Raw genomic sequence first — 17660 nt, 5'->3', positions numbered from 1 at the left:
GAATCCAGGTTCACAGTTCATTTTCTCTGCTAGTGCCTTGAAGCTGTCATTCCCTTGTCTTCTGTTTTGCTTTGTTTCTGATGAGGAGTCAGCCATTATTTTTTATCTCCCCCCTTTTCTATTTATCCTAGGTTTTTAGCAAGTTGATTGTGACATCAGCAGGTGTGGTTTCCTTTGTATTTATTCTGCTTGCTTTTCACTGATCTTCCTTGGTTGGTGTGTTACTACTGTATTTTAATGAAATTTGGGGAAATTTTGGCCATCGTTTCTTCAAACCTTTTTCCCAACTCCGTGCATCTCTCCCCTCCTCTTGGGATTTGATTGTACATAAGTTAGACCTCCTGTACTTTCCTATAGCTTACTAAGGCTGTTTAATTTTTGGTAAATCTTCTTGTCTCTCTTTGTTTCAGTTTGGAAATTTTCCATTGACCTGTCAAGTTTACCAATTTTTTTTCCTAGCTTTATCCAATCTTTTGTTAATATCATACCATGAATGTTTTATTGGAGATTCTGTGTTTTAGTTCTTCCAGTGGATTCTTTTACAGTTTCCATCTCTCCTGCAATCACCCATATCTTCATTATGGTTTCTTCTGTGCATTGTTTACCATACTTATATTTCCTTAAAGTGCTGGTCTTCTAAGTCTAACATCTGGGTTTATTTCTCTTGACAATGGGTTATATTTCCCTGTTTCTTTACATGCCTGGTAATTTTTTATTGTACACCAGTCGTTTGTACATTTATTGTACACCATACATTGTGGTTTATACTCTAGGTTTTGTTACCTTCCTCTGAAGAGTGTTTTGTTACTGCAGCTTCTTACGTTACTGGCAGATCACCTGAAGCTTATGGAGTTTATCACTTTTTGTTGAAGCTGTTGCTTCCTCTGCTTCACTCAAGCAGGAAGCCTGTTTATTGCAGACAGACCCTCTCATAATAAGAATAATAATTATGAAATCGTTTAACCACTTTTAACAAAAAAACTGTTTGGGGAAAATGTTACCTTCCTACACAACGTGTAACTACATTTGAGTTTTGGTATTGATTACTTTTCAACCTCAAAGGAGCCTACTTTCCTTTAAAGGTTATTCATTATTTATAACAAGGAATTTTTCTAAGGTTTTCTTCAAACCAGTTTTTGTTTGTAGCTGGTACCATTGCAGGGAAGGTGCTGACTAGCCCCACCATCTCCTCAGCCGTTTGTGAAGAAGCACTTTCTATCACAATATGATGGCTCCTTTCTCTGTTTCCTCCCAATCTCCTACTCCTTTCCCATTGCTTTTCCCCCCCGATATTGTAGTAATTCTCTCTCTTTCTCTCTCTCTCTCTCTCTCTCTCTCTCTCTCTCCCTCTCTCCTCTTTTACCATGAACTTGTTGGTATACAAGTTACTTCTTCATCTGTGTTATTAGTGCCTGGCAGCATTAGGAATGGAGGAGATTTCCAAAATTGAGTTTCTATCACATTGATGTTCTGAGATTTGGTGAGCATGCTTGTTTCACTTGTGTGGTTTAAAGGATTTTATAGAAGTCAGCTTCTGTGTCAGCACTTTTCTTTAGTCTCTGAGTGACCAGTTTTACAGACTTACTCCAGCTCTGTCACTCTTCAGAGGTCCTAAACAATGCCAGGTGAAGATAAGACATAATTCTGTTTGAAACTGAAAAGTAATTCCCACTTGTTTTCTCAAAATTCAGAAACTTGAAAGATGTCATTGTCCAACCATTTCTGTTTGCGTTTTTGGACATTCTCTAAAATTCAGATTAGAAGCCCACTGAGATGAGTAAGCTGTGAACACGATGTGATGGCCTTGAGCCCCTTCTCAGCGTGTCTTCCCTGCACCCTTGCTGGTCCCCCATCCTGTGGGCACCTGGCCAGGGAGAAGCCCACAGTGAGGGACTAGGCTTTGTATTCCTTGACTCTTGAGGCAGAGAAGAGAAATTGCTTACTCTTGTGGGGGTCACCCAAGGGACTAACTGAATCAAATCTCATACCCTAGGTGGGCTGACGTTAATAAGAACGTGCGCATCTTCATGCTTTTCCTGGCATAGCAGGCAAGTGACCTAAACCCAGCCTGCAAACGGGGACACAGAGCTCACACACCGGGGCAGAGTTGACTTGCACTTGTGTTTGTGTATTTGGCAAGTGTAACATTGGTTTTAGTTTAATCAGCAGTTAACTCCAGCTCACAAAGGGTGAGAGAGGGGTGGTTTGGGTGTGTATTGTTAGCACATGTGCTTGCTTATTTAAACGATATTTAAGGAATCCTTGACCCAAAGAAATAATGGCCGGTGAGCTTGAGAGAAAGGGCATCCGGCTCTTACTGACACCAGAATCTCCTGTTTTACATTATTTATGGCTCCAGGTTCTTTTCTTTTCTTTTCTTTTCTTTTTTTTTTGTGGTACGCGGGCCTCTCACTGTTGTGGCCTCTGCCGTTGCAGAGCACAGGCTCCGGACGCGCAGGCTCAGCGGCCATGGCCCACGGGCCCAGCCGCTCCGCGGCATGTGGGATCCTCCCGGACCGGGGCACAAACCCGTGTCCCCTGCATCGGCAGGCGGACTCTCAACCACTGCGCCACCAGGGAAGCCCAGGTTCTTTTCTTTGAAAAAGAAATTTTCTTCAGGGGCTGAGAAGACAGCAGAGGAGGGAGAGAGCCAGAGGTGGCTGAAGAGACTGTGTCCTGCCAGACCCTTTGTCTCCCCTGTTACGAGTGTTCAGACTTTACATTTGTGAGAAAGCTAAGACAGGGATTCTTAAAGTCCATTTGGTTAAATTGGACACAACCCCGATTTCGTTTGGGGATGGTCCAAATCAATGTAGGGTGGATGACAAGTGTTAGGCTTATGGCAGGTGGCAGATTTGCTAGAAAACAAGTGACTTAATTACAGGCCTGAGGCACTTTGCCGAAACTTGTCCTGGGAGCTCCCGGCCCCTCTCCTTTGCTCCCCAGCAGACGGCAGCCCTAATATATGTGCTTTGGCCCACTTTTACTATCTCCTTGGAGCATCCTCAGGGCCACTTTAAAGAGCACCTAGGTGCTTAGAATGACTGATTTTATTGGCCAAAGGCAGGACTAACAGGTTTTACCGAGAATAATTTAGCACAGACTCCAAGGGGACATGTGCAGGCTGTTCCCTACAGGCTGGGGGGAAGGTCGGGCTGCAGGGCAAGTTGGAGGGCTGTGCTTTTGAGAGTCTCCCTCTCTGTCCCCCGTATTTATACATGTGGTCTGCGCTGTGGAGCAGTGGCGAGGTCACCACTCCTCTGTGGTGTAATTAGCACATCTCGCTGTACAAACTCTTTGAGGCCCTGCCTGACTTTTCGGAATCCTCTCCATTGCTTTCCTCTGTTTCAAAGAATTCTCTCCTACAGTTTAACAGTAGAACACAGTTTCTGAATGAACATCATTTTCATAAAAGCGTCGCTTGCAAACAACGGAAGTTAATAGGGGTGTAATGTTTCTGATGTAGTTTAAGACTACGATGAAACATGTTAATCGTTAATATCCTGCGTGTATTTGAACATAGGCGTGAGCACGTACCCACCCATGTGTACACTTCACATTTATAATCCGTCTTTCATACTCAACTTCCTTTGTTCCATCCCCCCTGACCTTAAAGATGCTGGATTTTTTTTTAAGTTAATAGACTTTATATTTAGAGCAATTTTAGGCTTACAGAAAAATTGAACAGAAAGTACAGAGAGATATCATGTACCGGTTCCCCACATCTGTACATAGAGTTACCCCTATCAGTAACATCTTATGTCAGTGTGTGGTGCATTTGTTATAGTTAGTGAGCCTATGTTGATACATTATTATTAGCTAAAGTCTATAGTTTACGTTACAATTCACTCTTGGTGTTGCGTATTCTCTGGGTTTGCACAAATGTATAATGACATGTTTCTGCCATTGTAGTATCATACAGAGTAGTTGCACTGTGCTAAAAATCTCTGTTCTCCTGTTCACCAACCCTCCCCCCACCCTTTGGCATTCACTGATCTTTATACTGCTCCATAATTTTGCTTTTTCTAGAATGTCATAAAGTCGGGATCATACAGTATGCATGCAGCCTTTTCAGATTGGCTTCTTTCACTTAGTAATGTGCATTTAAGTTTGCTCTGTGTCTTCTCATGTCTTTTCTCGATAGCTCATTTCTTTTCAGTGCTGAGTAATATTACATTGTACTACAGTTTATCCATTCACGGTGGAGATTTTGGTTGCTTCCAAGTTTGGGCAGTTATGGATTAAGCTGCAAACATGCACGTGCAAGTTTTTGTGTGGACAGAAGTTTTCAATTCATTTGGGTAAATGCCAAGGGACAAGATGGCTAGATCATCAGATGCTGAATTTAAAAAGAAAAGAAAAACATCGGGGATATTTGACACCTTCCAGTGCACTTACAGACCATGTGTTTTTTACCAGAGACGACTACCATGAGGATGGATTCTGCCAGCCTTACCGGGGAATCGCCTGTGCACGTTTCATTGGGAACCGGACCATTTATGTGGACTCTCTCCAGATGCAGGGGGAGATTGAAAACCGAATCACAGGTAGGAGCGCAGACCTTTGTTCTGAGACAGTGAGCACACACGCAGCTGCCTGTCGCCACGCTGGTGTGTTTTCAGTCCCACTTGGGTGTTTTGTTGGTTGTGACCTTGGACAGTGAGTCCCTGTGCCCTGCCTCCTGCAAGAGAAAGTCAGAGGCCTTTTTCAGAAGGAGTTGCAATTACCACCGCGGTTTATCCTAAAATGTTCCCATTTATATATGAAAATTAGCAAGTACAGTCTGCTTAGAATGTGCCAACACACTGAATTAAGTCAACCACGTGGGTCCGAAGCCCTACATTGTCTTGTCCTCACCGCGTGGCCAGGCCAGCACCTGCCACATTCATTCTCGGTTCTACTTTTCCTGACTCTTCTGCCTTCTTGGAGTTACGCTTGACTAAACGGTACCCAGGCCTGATTTTAGCTGTTGGAGACAGAGGTTCCAGGCCATCGGCTGTGCCTGGGGACACTGCAGTGAACTCAGACCCCCGTAGGCCCCCAGTTTCCAGGCATAGCCAGGTCTTTGGGTACCTGCTCCGTTGTGTGAGAAATGGAGCAGATCATTTAGGAGTGAAGCTGCTCGTTCTCCGTCATTTTAGAAGTTACTGTCTCTGGTTGGTTGTTAGTCCTCACATTGATGTCAAGGACTTCCTGGGGAAAAGCCCTTGAGAAGTGAGAAAATGAATTAGACCAAGGCCCCAAAAAGCCCCCCTCCGCCTCTCTCTGCTCTCCCCACAAGCCCAAACGTTTTCTCTCCAGACTCTATAAGGAACAAGGAGGATCTTGTGAAGATGGCAGGTGTCCCCGTTGAACTACATCCTCTGCACAGTGGTTCTTGACCCCGGCCAACCTGCGATGTGGGGCTCCCGGTGATTCTGGAGGGATTTGTGGAGGGGCTGGCAAAGCACTGCCCTGGTAAGGGCACAAAGGAGGTCCCCAGGTAGAAACTCACATAGGTGACACTGATGTTCTTCTAAGTTTTAGGTCAACCCTGGCTTTGTATTTCACCCACAGTCTGGAGGGTCTAAGGTCACGGTCACAGAGGGGCCTGCCTGGCCCATGGTTACAGGGCCCCCTGAGGACAGGGCCAGGTGTCCAGTGAGAATGGAAGGGCAGTAATGGGACCTGGAGATCTTGGAAGGTGCTATCTTGTTCCAATGGGAGAATCTTTTATAATTGTTGGTATCTCTCATTGGAAAAGCTTCTTATGCCATTTAAAGCAGAACTTCTCAAACTTTCTGACCACAACGTACAGTATCAATAAAAAGTGTATTTTACATCGTGACTTAGTCTACACATACCTCTACTTCACAGACCTGAAATGGGCTACAGGAAACAACATTTGCCCTGAACAAAGGCAGTGAGTGCACTGTGATTTTTCTCTTCAGTTTTATTTCATTAAAGAAAAAAGTTGGTTCCAGCCTTAATGCGAACCATGCCCTCTGACATCCTCTGTTCCGTTCTAGTCATCTTTTAAAATGCTACCCGCAGACTCCAGAATTAATTTTATATCTCAGTAATTGGCAAACACTGATTCAAGGCACAAGATTGTCTCTCAATTATTTCTTCAGGAATTGTTTAAAGGATTAACAAATCAGATGTCTAAGCAGACTCATTTTTATAGTAGTTTTTATGTACAAGTTTAGAATGAGGGTTCTCTACATTTGTGTATTTTTGAAAAAATAAACGTGAAGTTGCTCTAGACTGACTGACTTGAGGTTTAGAGACTGCATTGGTTGTGGAGATAGTCTATTTGGAGAGCGGGCTTGTCAGAACTCATTCCAGGGACTCTGGAAGCTTCCCAGGAATGGGCCCCAGAGAACGGTCAGAGTGATGTGCTGGGTGTAAACAAAAACGGGGACGTGATGGTTGGACCTCCTCAGTGCCTAGAACCATCTTTCAGAAATAAGCCCTCACATGATAGGTTCTGGGGCGGGGTAGGAGAAATCCTAAAAGGGTCAGCCTTGACATCCTATCAGTTGGTACCCCAAAAGCAATGCCATCCATGTTTGGCTTTCTTAGGTCTTTCCCTGCCTGAGGGTCAGGTCCAACACTGGCAACAACCCTCTTGGTAGTCAGTTGCCAGCTCCCGTGATGGGACTCAACTGGGTTCAAACTTGGTTCGTCAGCTAACTCCAAGAGACCCTGCACCTTAACCTCTTACCTCTCCATTCCTCAATTTTAGTATTGTCCACAAGGGACCAGAAGACTAAGGATGATGTGAACAGCACACTACAGAGTGCCTGGAACCCAGCGCTGCGTGCAGCGCATGGACACAGCCTGTTACCAGACCCTCATGGACCATTCACCTCACCTGCTATTTTATTGGCTCCATGTGGGCTTTCATTCCCCAAAGTGTGGCCTCGACAGATCACTTGACAGATAAAGACCCAGGCCCAGAAAGGACTGAGTGACTGACAACCCTGTAGTAAATGACAGGGCAGGGCCAGAACTGGGCTCCCATGCCAGCTCATCTAATCCAATGCCTGCCATGGGTGGCTGGTGGGTCCTTGGGGTGGGGGTGGGGGGCGTGGGGGGGGCGGTGTGGGGAATGGGTGCCAGCAGCGCCACCTGCTGGCCACAGTGGGCATGGCACTACAAGTCATGGGTGGAGCTGGGGTGTCCCAGGAACTAAATTCCAACCTCTCTGGTTTCCTCCTCCCCATCTCAGCAGGGTGTGTAGACAGAGGTGCCTCTTTTCCTCCAGCTGTCCAAGATCAGATCCTTATAAGCAGGTCCTTCATAGGTCAGAGTGGGATGGGCCTTCTGGCGTGGGCATGTATGGGGCAACTGATGCTTTCCTTTGAACCCTGACTGCCACAGCCCTGAGGAGAGCGCCTGGAGTGCACGCCTTCCCTCCTGCCACTGGCAACTCTGCTCCCGCTCACCTGCCTAGACTTTGTATCTGAAGCTCCCACCCCCTTCCCTTCTCCACATCAGGTGTCAGGCTCACACCCCAGGTGTGGCTCAGAGAGGCCCTGGGTCCCCCTGGTCCCGGAGTAGAGTGAGCCTGGGGCTCTGTGCACAGGAGGCTGAGCCGCGTCCTCACTGAGGCTGGGGGGCCAGGCCTGGGAGTTTCTCTTCCCTGCTGCGTCGTTTGGTTTTGCTTCTAGTGCAAGTGAACGTGAGGCTGGGGTTGACATCAGGCTCCATCTTGTGACGTCTTGCCCCTAAAAAGCAAGCCAGCCCACCCTGGCTCCAGGCTCTCCTGCGACAGCCTGCTTCTCTGCTCTCCTTTATCACAAAGCCCTGCCCCTCTCCCCACTCAGAACCTCCTCCAGCAGTTTCTTGGCTCTCCCCAGACTCCACCTGAGGGACTCCCCTGTACCCCCATTTGTCATCTTACTCCTCCTTAGGCTGCGTGTCCCAGGGCGGATCGTTCGTCTTTCTGGCACACTATCTCCATCCCCTGGCCAGGCCTCCCCTCTTCTCACAGGCCCTGAGATGTCAGGAAGACCCAGGCTTGGTCCTTGTGCCTCCGCTCCAGTCTCTCCTTCTAGAAGCCACTCAGCCCACAGCTCTACCTACCGCCATGTGCTTGCAGAGCCAGTTCATAGCAGGACCTTAGGAAGTGGCTTTGGGTCTGATAAGAGAATCTTCCTGTCATGGAAGTAGCATCTAGGTGGATGAGATCTGGGGCCTAGTTTTCTTTCTTTCTTGTCTCGCTTTTGATGTTTGTAAATGAAGCCCTGGCACCAGGGACCTTCTTTGTCTGGTGCAAACCTGGGCGGCCTGTGTGCTCCCCGGGGCCCTGCTCTTGTGAGAGCCTGTCGCGGCTGGCAGAAGACAAGGCGGAGGGCGGGGGGCGGCGGGGCATGGACGAGATGGGGGCCACGGGCGCCGGGCAGGGTGAGTGGGACCAGAGGCCCTGGGAAGAGTGGGGAGCCAGGGCTGGAGATGAAACCAGGGGCGCCGGGCAGGGGTTGCCGGGCAGATGTTGGTCCCAGGCAGGGCCCAGCCCACCCTAACGCCAGCCTCGCCGCCTCCGCAGCTGCCTTCACCATGATCGGCACCTCCACGCACCTGTCGGACCAGTGCTCGCAGTTCGCCATCCCGTCCTTCTGCCACTTCGTGTTCCCGCTGTGCGACGCGCGCTCCCGGGCGCCCAAGCCGCGCGAGCTGTGCCGGGACGAGTGCGAGGTGCTGGAGAGCGACCTATGCCGCCAGGAGTACACGATTGCGCGCTCCAACCCGCTCATCCTCATGCGGCTGCAGCTGCCCAAGTGCGAGGCATTGCCCATGCCCGAGAGCCCGGACGCCGCCAACTGCATGCGCATCGGCATCCCGGCCGAGAGGCTGGGCCGCTGTGAGTCTGTGCCCGCCCCCGAGGCCGGGGTCCTGCCTCTTAAGAGCCTGGGGACCCCATTCCATCCGGGGAAGTCTCACAGACCGGCCCCCATTCCGGTAGGGCAGTTGCGGGGTGGGGACTCGCCGTTGTCCAGTTCCAGTTGCACAGCCCTCCTGGCCCTGCCTGCTTGTGGGTCCCCAGTAAGTCAGTCTACCCTGATGAGCCACAAACTTGGCTTCTCTAAGACGGGAGGACTTTCTGCACCTGCCCCCAAAGCTGTGAGGAGCTTTGGGGGAGGCAGGGGCCGCTTCCAAGACTGCCTTGTGGTGCACAAGCATCTCTCTGCAGCTGACTAGGATTGTGGCCCTCCTTGAGGGGAGGGGACCCAGGGAAGCGGTCGCCTCCCTCCCAGGCTTGGGAAATATTCACTTCCTTGGTGAAGCCAGGGTTCCCGAGGGCGGCAGGGCTCCTCACCAGGGCAGTCAGAGCCTGGTCTACAGACCCACTGCACCGTCCAAATCCTGGTTGCCAGGCTGACTCCATGGGACCTCAGAAAAGTTGCTTAAATATGAGTTTCCTCATATTACACGGGGATGATAACTACTGACCTCAGCAGCTGGAATGTAAATTAAATGAATTAGTATTTAGAAAGTTCTTAGAACAGTGTCTGCACATGGCAAGCACGGTGTAACCGGTGTTCAACAAACACACACCCCAGGTGTGGCTCAGAGAGGCCCTGGGCCCCCCTGGTCCCGGAGTGGAGTGAGCCTGGGGCTCTGTGCACAGGAGGCTGAGCCGTGTCCTCACTGAGGCTGGGGGGCCAGGCCTGGGAGTTTCTCTTCCCTGCTGCGTCGTTTGGTTTTGCTTCTAGTGCAAGTGAACGTGAGGCTGGGGTTGACATCGTCATTGTGGAATGGGGGTGCCTCGTGAGTCCAAAGGTGTTTCAGGGCCATAGAATAACTTCTGACCAGTGGTTTCCCCATATGTGTACCTGGTGCACCCGCCCATTAAATTTGTGGGCTTGGGACTGTATTCAGTCATTACGTCTCATGCTGCTTTCCTTGGAAGTGATGTCAAACTCTTCGGTCTTTTGGAAATTTCAGTGTGGGTACATCCAGGCAAAGTGGCTTTGTTGTTCCTTTTTGGAATAGTTGAAGAAGGGTGCTCCCTGGACCCCCAGAGGAGGGCGGCTTCCTCTTAATTTTGGGGCCTCCTGACGCATCTTCTCTCTCAGACCATCAGTGCTACAACGGCTCAGGCACGGATTACAGAGGGACGGCAAGCACCACCAAGTCGGGACACCAGTGCCAGCCGTGGGCCCTGCAGCATCCCCACAGCCACCACCTGACCAGCGCCGACTTCCCCGAGCTTGGAGGAGGGCACGCCTACTGCCGGAACCCTGGAGGGCAGATGGAAGGCCCCTGGTGCTTCACGCAGAATAAAAACGTACGCATGGAACTGTGTGACGTACCCTCTTGTAGTATGTATTCTCTCTCTCTTTTTTTTTTAAAGTGTTGACTGTGGGGTGTACTTTGTGATGATGTGGAACCGGGAGGCTGATAGCTCTGGGAGCCCCCTGCCCACACCGAGTTTCACCACCATGATTATTTGTTTTAAATAAAGCTGTTGCTGGTTGTAAAAGTAGCATCTCGTCTTTATAGGACGTTTTAAATTATAGAAAAGTCTGAAGAAGAATGTGTAAATCACCTCTAATTTTACCACTCAGCAGAGACTACTGTTTACACTTGGGGGCCCTTCTGTCAGCCCTCTTTCCATGTGTGGTCCTGGGATATTCAGTTTGGCCTCTTGTTTCCCAGTGAACATTGTCATGCATTTCCCACTATTAGTGGAAATGCTTCCCATTACTATTACAACCAGCTTCTCAGACCAGCATCTGTAGTTGGGGCACAAGGCCTCCTGCTTGCCCTCCCTCGCCTCCCACTCTGCTCAGCTTTTACACAGAGACTCAGCAGAGTGAGGAGAAAATAGAACTTAAATCTCTTAACTGTTTTCCCTGCAATTTCTGTCTTAAATTATGACTAGGAGAAAAGTTTGTAGTTCATGGTTGCAAATTTTACAGACATCATTATCTCTGTGCAGGAATAAATTTTAAGAATGAAAAGTTTGGTAAATAGATTATAGTAAAGTTATTCAATGGAATGCTACAGTTGTTTAAAAAAATTTCCTGCAAGGAAGGATGTTCATATTGACCTGTTAAGGGAAAGAAGCAAGCTGGAGGGCAATAGCTGTGTTATGTCTTTTTGGTTTCTCTTTCTTCCTGTTCTTCTCTCTGTCCCTCTGTCTCTCTCTGTCTTTCTTTCATCCTCCTCCTCTCCCTCCCTTCCCTTTCCTTTCCCTCTCACTTTCCCTCCTTCCTCCCTTCCTCTTTCTTTCTTTCTGATAAAAGAAACAAAATGAGTGAAGGGTATGTGAGTGAGCACACATATGCACCTATATTTCATGGAAGAAGTTTTGCAAAGATAAACATCCTACTTTCAGCAGTGATTTCCCATGACCTACAGATATGTTAAAGCATAAGATGTTTTTACAATGAGCAGTTTTTATTTTTGTAATTAAAAATGAATCAAATCATAAAGAGAAATATGTATGTCCTTTGACCTGGCAATGCCATAGGAATCTTTTATTGCAGAAATATTTGCACTTAAAGGGCAGAAATGCAAGGATATTTGTTGCAGAATCACTTTTAACAGCTAAATGACAAACAGAGTAATTGTTTACCAACAAGGGGTTGGATGATAATTGAAGTACATCCGTACCTTGGGACGGTGTGCAGCTCTTGCAGAGTGCCTAGTGCTGTCTGTTCTGCGAGAAACGTGGCCTGAGGTATATTATTCTGCCACAAAACCAGGAGCAGGAAAACATGGATGATGTGATTCCATTTAAAATTCTGTTTTTAAAAATTATATGAAACTGCTGCTTCTCTATGTCAGATTAGTTGAATATTGGTTATTTCATGTTCAACTTAAATATATACATAAAAAATTAAGTGAATACCAACCTATTAACAGTAGTATATATAACCTTTGGTGAAATTAGTTATTAGGAACATTCACTTTTCTCTAATGCTGTCAATAGAATTATTAATAAGCATGTGTTCTGTTGGTGATTTTTAAAAGGTAATGATAAAAGTTAATGGTTTACAAACCTATGGATGGTGGTCACATCTCTCACCTTGGCCTGAGGATCCTGGAATCTCCCCTTAGCCCTAATTGTGAAAAATGACCCAGAATCCCCACTGCCCCTGGGTCTTCTAAAATATCTGCCTCCGGGGTGGGGTCAGGAGAGTTGTGTGTGTGGTTGTATTTGATTTTTATCTTCTTTTGGAGGCTGGGGGGCAAGACTGGCTTTGGGACAAGGCTTCTTTACTATGGTGGTGGTAGTGGTGATTTTTAGAACTGAATTAGCTCTTTTGGGGGACCACATGGACCAGAAATCACGTGTTTGCTTTTACATGGAAAGCTCATTACCCACTGGTCATAGGGAGGCCCAAGTCCCATGTGATTATTCACAAGGTTTAAGTGAAAACTGTTGTGGGGAGAGGGGCCTTTTGGAGGACTTGCCTTCCACATCACAGAGCAGAAGCCTCAACTCTCCCTCAGAGGGCAGCGCTGCCCACAGGGTTCCTGGCCGTCCTTTTAGCCTTGCAGCCTGGGGCCCTCTGTGCTTTTCTGTAAATCCTGTAGGGGGAGACAGAGCGTTGCTCTTCACCGTGGAAAAAAATGAAGGAAAAACACTTGGAACTGCTGCAAATTGTTAGGTCAAACTCATTGGCTACCAGTGCTCATTTAAATAAAATGCATTTTTAATTATTGTCTTTAAAGAATATGGGTTCATTGTACAAAAATGTGGAAAACCCTAAAATGTTGAATGAAGAAAAGGATCATTTCTAATGCCAGTATCCAGTTTCCTTCACTGAGGACAAGCATGTCCCATGTGTTTCATCGAGTTTAGTAGAGATGGAAAGTCAGAGCACCTATTTCCAACGGTATTCAAATTAGAAGGGAATGTGATGGTGGTGTTTGCTACTGTAAGGCCTTTAGAGTTCATTTATTAACTTTTTTTTTTTTTTTTTTTTTTTTTTGCGGTATGCGGGCCTTTCACTGTCGTGGCCTCTCCCGTTGCGGAGCACAGGCTCTGGACGCGCAGGCTCAGCGGCCATGGCTCACAGGCCCAGCCGCTCTGCGGCATGTGGGATCTTCCCGGACCGGGGCACGAATCTGTGTCCCGTGCATCGGCAGGCGGACTCTCAATCACTGCGCCACCAGGGAAGCCCTGGAGTTCGTTTATTTCTTGAGCTCTGTATTCCTCTTTGTTTCCGTGGTGGGCAGTTCTAGATTGTGTCTCACAAATGTTTAGCGGGATGTGTGTTTTTGGGTACATTACTTTTTTTGAGGTTTGGCTTATAATTTTGTCCCTTTGTGAAACTTACCCTGATTATCTACTTGTGCTTGAATATTTTAGTTGGAGGTGGGAGTGGGATGGTGGAGAACTTCGAGTTGCAAACAGGGATGTTTTCAGAAAACTCATGAACGCCTTGCTGTTCACAGGCCCCCAAGACAGCAGCAGGATGGGAATTCTGTACATCCTGGTTCCGAGCATCGCCATTCCCCTGGTCATCGCATGCCTTTTCTTCTTGGTCTGCATGTGCCGGAATAAACAGAAGGCTTCTTCCTCCACGCCCCAGAGGCGGCAGCTGATGGCCTCACCCAGCCAGGACGTGGAAATGCCTCTCATCAACCAGCACAAGCAGGTCTCTGTGCCCCCGTATTTAAAGAGGCAGCTCTCCCAGGCTTAACCTCTACCTGGAGATTCTTAATTTGCTTGATACACAGCACATAATTCTTTTAAACTGTCCTTCATTTTGCCGTTTCTTCTCTAAAATATACCAGGACGTTTGTGTCCTTAGGGGGTATATGGAAGGTGTGTTTGGACTTCACTGTTCTCCCTCGACGGAGACCAGCCATTTTAGCATGGGCCCGAATGAGGTGCCCTCACTTTGCTGTGCTTCAGCTGTCCCCACAGGAGGACACACAAAAGAAGGGCTCAGATCACCCCCACCACTAGAGGGTCAACATGGTATTTTTAAGGGATGATGACCAGTTTTCTGGTCAGTTTGGGTTTGGGTTGGTTTTGCTTTGTTTTGTTTTACAGGGAAGGACACAGCAACAGTCCTGTAGTGGTGGTAGGGGAGCAGACCACCCCCAACCTGAGTTCTTAGGGTAGCGAGAACACACTGAAATGTATCACAGGAAGAGGTCTCTCCCAGCCCACCTAGCTTCAGTGAAGGGGCATTTACATTACTTGAAAGTTTTGGGGGAAAACCATTTCCATCCAGGTTCTGAAGAGGGAGAAGGTGGACTCATTCTGCTCAGTAGCCAGGAGTCACGGAGGGTTTGCTGTGGGTGAAGGGCTGGCAGGTGAGGGCACAGATTCCCTTGGGTTCAGAGAGCCTCCGAGGACGGGGGCCAGGCACACAGAAGGGATGGGAAGTTGTAGAGGCTGAGACGCAAGGTTCAAATCGATTTCACCTGTGTGGTGCTTCTGTCCGGTGGCATCCACTGGAGAATCTAATCGAGAGGAAGCGGCAAAACAGGCTCTTGGAGGCACATCTGGAGAACAGCTGGCCAGGACTCTAAAAATGACTCAGATCGGGGGAAGCACACCTCAGGGTTCGAGGGAAATAGACATTGCATCTTGTTGTGATGAACAGTGGTGGCTGGGCCTGTCGGTGGGCGCATAGCAGGGAACATCAGGAAAGTCCCTAAGTGGGGGGCACAGCTGGGAGGACAGCCGGAGTTCAGCATGGCTGGGGTGTGTAGACAGGTGTGCGCACACACACACCCTCACACATATAGTCTGCAATGTTATCTTTGGGTGGGGACATTGTTTGCAGCCTGGTTGGGACCCTGTTGAAGGTTTCAGGCAGCCTCATGGTGTCAGAGCACATTTAAGAGCAGAGAGCATTGTGCGGGGCAGGCTGAGCCTGGGCCGGGTGGGACTGGCGGGTCCTCTGCAAGCCCAGGCTGGGGGGCGGCTCTAGGACTGCCGCCCCCCAGAATGCCCTCCCAGCTATTCAGCTCTGCCTCCTCGCATCTCGGTGGCAGAAATGTTTCACCAGAGCTTTTCTTCTTGGCAGGCCAAACTCAAGGAGATCAGCTTGTCCACGGTGAGGTTCATGGAGGAGCTCGGGGAGGACCGGTTCGGCAAGGTCTACAAAGGGCATCTGTTCGGCCCGGCGCCAGGCGAGCAGACCCAGGCCGTGGCCATCAAGACGCTGAAGGACAAAGCGGAGGGCCCGCTCCGGGAGGAGTTCCGGCACGAGGCCCTGCTGCGGGCACGGCTGCAGCACCCCAACATTGTCTGCCTGCTGGGCGTGGTGACCAAGGACCAGCCCCTCAGCATGATCTTCAGCTACTGCTCGCACGGCGACCTGCACGAGTTCCTGGTCATGCGCTCGCCGCACTCGGACGTGGGCAGCACAGATGACGACCGCACAGTGAAGTCCGCCCTGGAGCCCCCCGACTTCGTGCACGTGGTGGCGCAGATCGCCGCGGGCATGGAGTACCTGTCCAGCCACCACGTGGTCCACAAGGACCTGGCCACCCGCAACGTCCTCGTGTACGACAAGCTGACCGTGAAGATCTCGGACTTGGGGCTCTTCCGCGAAGTGTACTCGGCTGACTACTACAAGCTGACGGGGAGCGCGCTGCTGCCCATCCGCTGGATGTCTCCCGAGGCCATCATGTACGGCAAGTTCTCTGTGGACTCGGACATCTGGTCCTACGGCGTGGTCCTGTGGGAGGTGTTCAGCTACGGCCTGCAGCCCTACTGCGGCCACTCCAACCAGGACGTGGTGGAGATGGTCCGGAGCCGGCAGGTGCTGCCCTGCCCCGATGACTGCCCCGCCTGGGTATATGCGCTGATGATCGAGTGCTGGCACGAGTTCCCCAGCCGGCGGCCCCGCTTCAAGGACATCCACAGCCGGCTGCGGGCCTGGGGCAACCTGTCTACCTACAACAGCTCGGGGCAGACCTCAGGCGCCAGCAACGTCACGCAGACCAGCTCCCTGAGCACCAGCCCCGTCAGCAACGTCAGCAACACCCGCTACGGGGGCCCCAAGCAGAAGGCCCAGCCCTTCCCGCAGCCCCAGTTCATCCCCATGAAGGGCCAGATCAGACCCATGGTACCCCCTCCCCAGCTCTACATCCCCGTCAATGGGTACCAGCCCGTGCCGGCCTACGGGGCCTACCTGCCCAACTTTTACCCGGTCCAGATCCCGATGCAGATGGCCCCGCAGCAGGTGCCCGCCCAGATGGTGCCCAAGCCTGGCTCCCACCACAGTGGCAGCGGCTCCACCAGCACGGGGTATGTCACCACCGCGCCCTCCAACACGTCCGTGGCAGACAGGGCAGCCCTGCTCTCGGAGGGCACTGAGGACACGCAGAATGTCCCGGAAGACGTGGCCCAGAGCCCCGTGCAGGAAGCAGAGGAGGAGGAGGACGGCTCCGTCCCCGAGACCGAGCTGTTGGGAGACAATGACACTCTGCAGATGGACGAGTCTGAGGTCCAGCTGGAAGCCTGAGGGCTGCAGGGCCACGGGGCGCTTGGCAGGAGACTTGGGCCTCCCTGAGGAGCGCGCCCCGGGTACCAGTGGGCTGGAGTGCAGTCTCCCTGGGCGAAGTCCTCCTCTGTCGTCCTCTCGTGCACGGAGCAGCTCTGTGCCCACCTGCTTGGTTGGAGGGTCTTGTAGCCAATGGCTCCTGACAAGGCAGGGGTGGTAGGTAACCCAGCAGGACGCATGGTGACCCCCAGTGCCACCTACATTTCCCTGGAGGTCAGTCGGCCGTGAGCAGTGCCTGTGCTTTGAAGGAAATTAGGTGGCATCTTCCCTCCATATTGCATAGGGATTGAATATTTCCAAACATTGGGAAAACAGGCCTGCAAAAAGGCAGTGAGGTGGGACTTCGGGCTTTGCGATGCCCAGCGACTGGGCTGCTGCATGAGGATGGAGGAGGCTGCTTTTCTCTCTGCTACCCACCCCGCCACTGCCCACCAGTAACAGTCTCTCTTCAGCCACCAAAGATTAGTGGGAACAGGACGCGTTCGCCTGCCACCTGTCAGAGTCTGATGAGAAAGGGGCTCCTGGAATGGGAGTTCCATATTAAAACGAAATGTGCCTTAAAAGAAACCCACACAATTTTGTACTTCTGTGAAATGATTTTAATTATCCTGCATGTGTATTTTGCCCAGTTTTCTGGAATTCAAGGGAAAGTGTTTTGGGGGTTTGGAATGTTACAAAGGAGACAATATTGTACAGAGCACAGTATTGTTATTTTTTCTTTTTTTTTTTTTAGAATCCTGTACAGACCTTAAATGTAATTTATATGGTTTTTGTATGCCATTTTCATTGAAGAATTTTGAGCTTAAAATAATGACTTCGTAATTTAACTGTTTACGTTACCCACATTGGGATGCCACCTGATTGTATTTTGGATTGCTTGTGTTTGTACCATATGTAAGCGAGGTCAGTTCATTTCAGAGCTCCTATGAGAGGAGGTGCACAGGTACACTGCATCCGACACACGGGGTAGAGCGCACTTGTATAACTCCCACGCCTGATGTATCCGATAAAGAAAAACAGAAGGTTCAGTCTGCCCTCTGCAGGTCCTGAGGACATCAGGCAGCGGGAGGTGCTGGATGACGGAGACGCCCAACGGTAATGATTTGGGCTGAGGTGTAGGGGGTTCATCCAGGACCAGCAACTCCATTTGAATGTGGATATACGTTGACAGATAAATGATGGGAACAA

General features: G+C 49.8%; 1 protein-coding gene across 2 annotated transcripts in view; it reads left to right on the top strand.

Moving 5' to 3' along the window:
- Positions 1–17153, top strand: part of ROR2 (receptor tyrosine kinase like orphan receptor 2) — a 213508-nt gene extending 196355 nt beyond the window's left edge. Inside the window, exons 5-9 of one of the 2 annotated variants that reach the window (XR_004034352.2) lie at positions 4420–4547; positions 8534–8848; positions 10065–10276; positions 13399–13601; positions 14988–15115. Coding sequence is in view for 1 of the 2 variants with exons in the window: in XM_030832540.2 (XP_030688400.1) it covers positions 4420–4547; positions 8534–8848; positions 10065–10310; positions 13399–13601; positions 14988–16433 (2338 nt within the window). In the remaining variant the exon portion in view is untranslated. Of the gene's footprint in view, positions 1–4419; positions 4548–8533; positions 8849–10064; positions 10311–13398; positions 13602–14987 lie in introns of both variants that reach the window. The other variant, XM_030832540.2, reaches the window with a different exon arrangement.
- Positions 17154–17660: the final 507 nt, after the last annotated feature.

The sequence above is a fragment of the Globicephala melas genome, chromosome 6 (genome assembly GCF_963455315.2).
Source record: "Globicephala melas chromosome 6, mGloMel1.2, whole genome shotgun sequence".
NCBI lineage: Eukaryota > Metazoa > Chordata > Mammalia > Artiodactyla > Delphinidae > Globicephala > Globicephala melas.
This window is presented reverse-complemented; position numbering and strand designations above follow the sequence as displayed.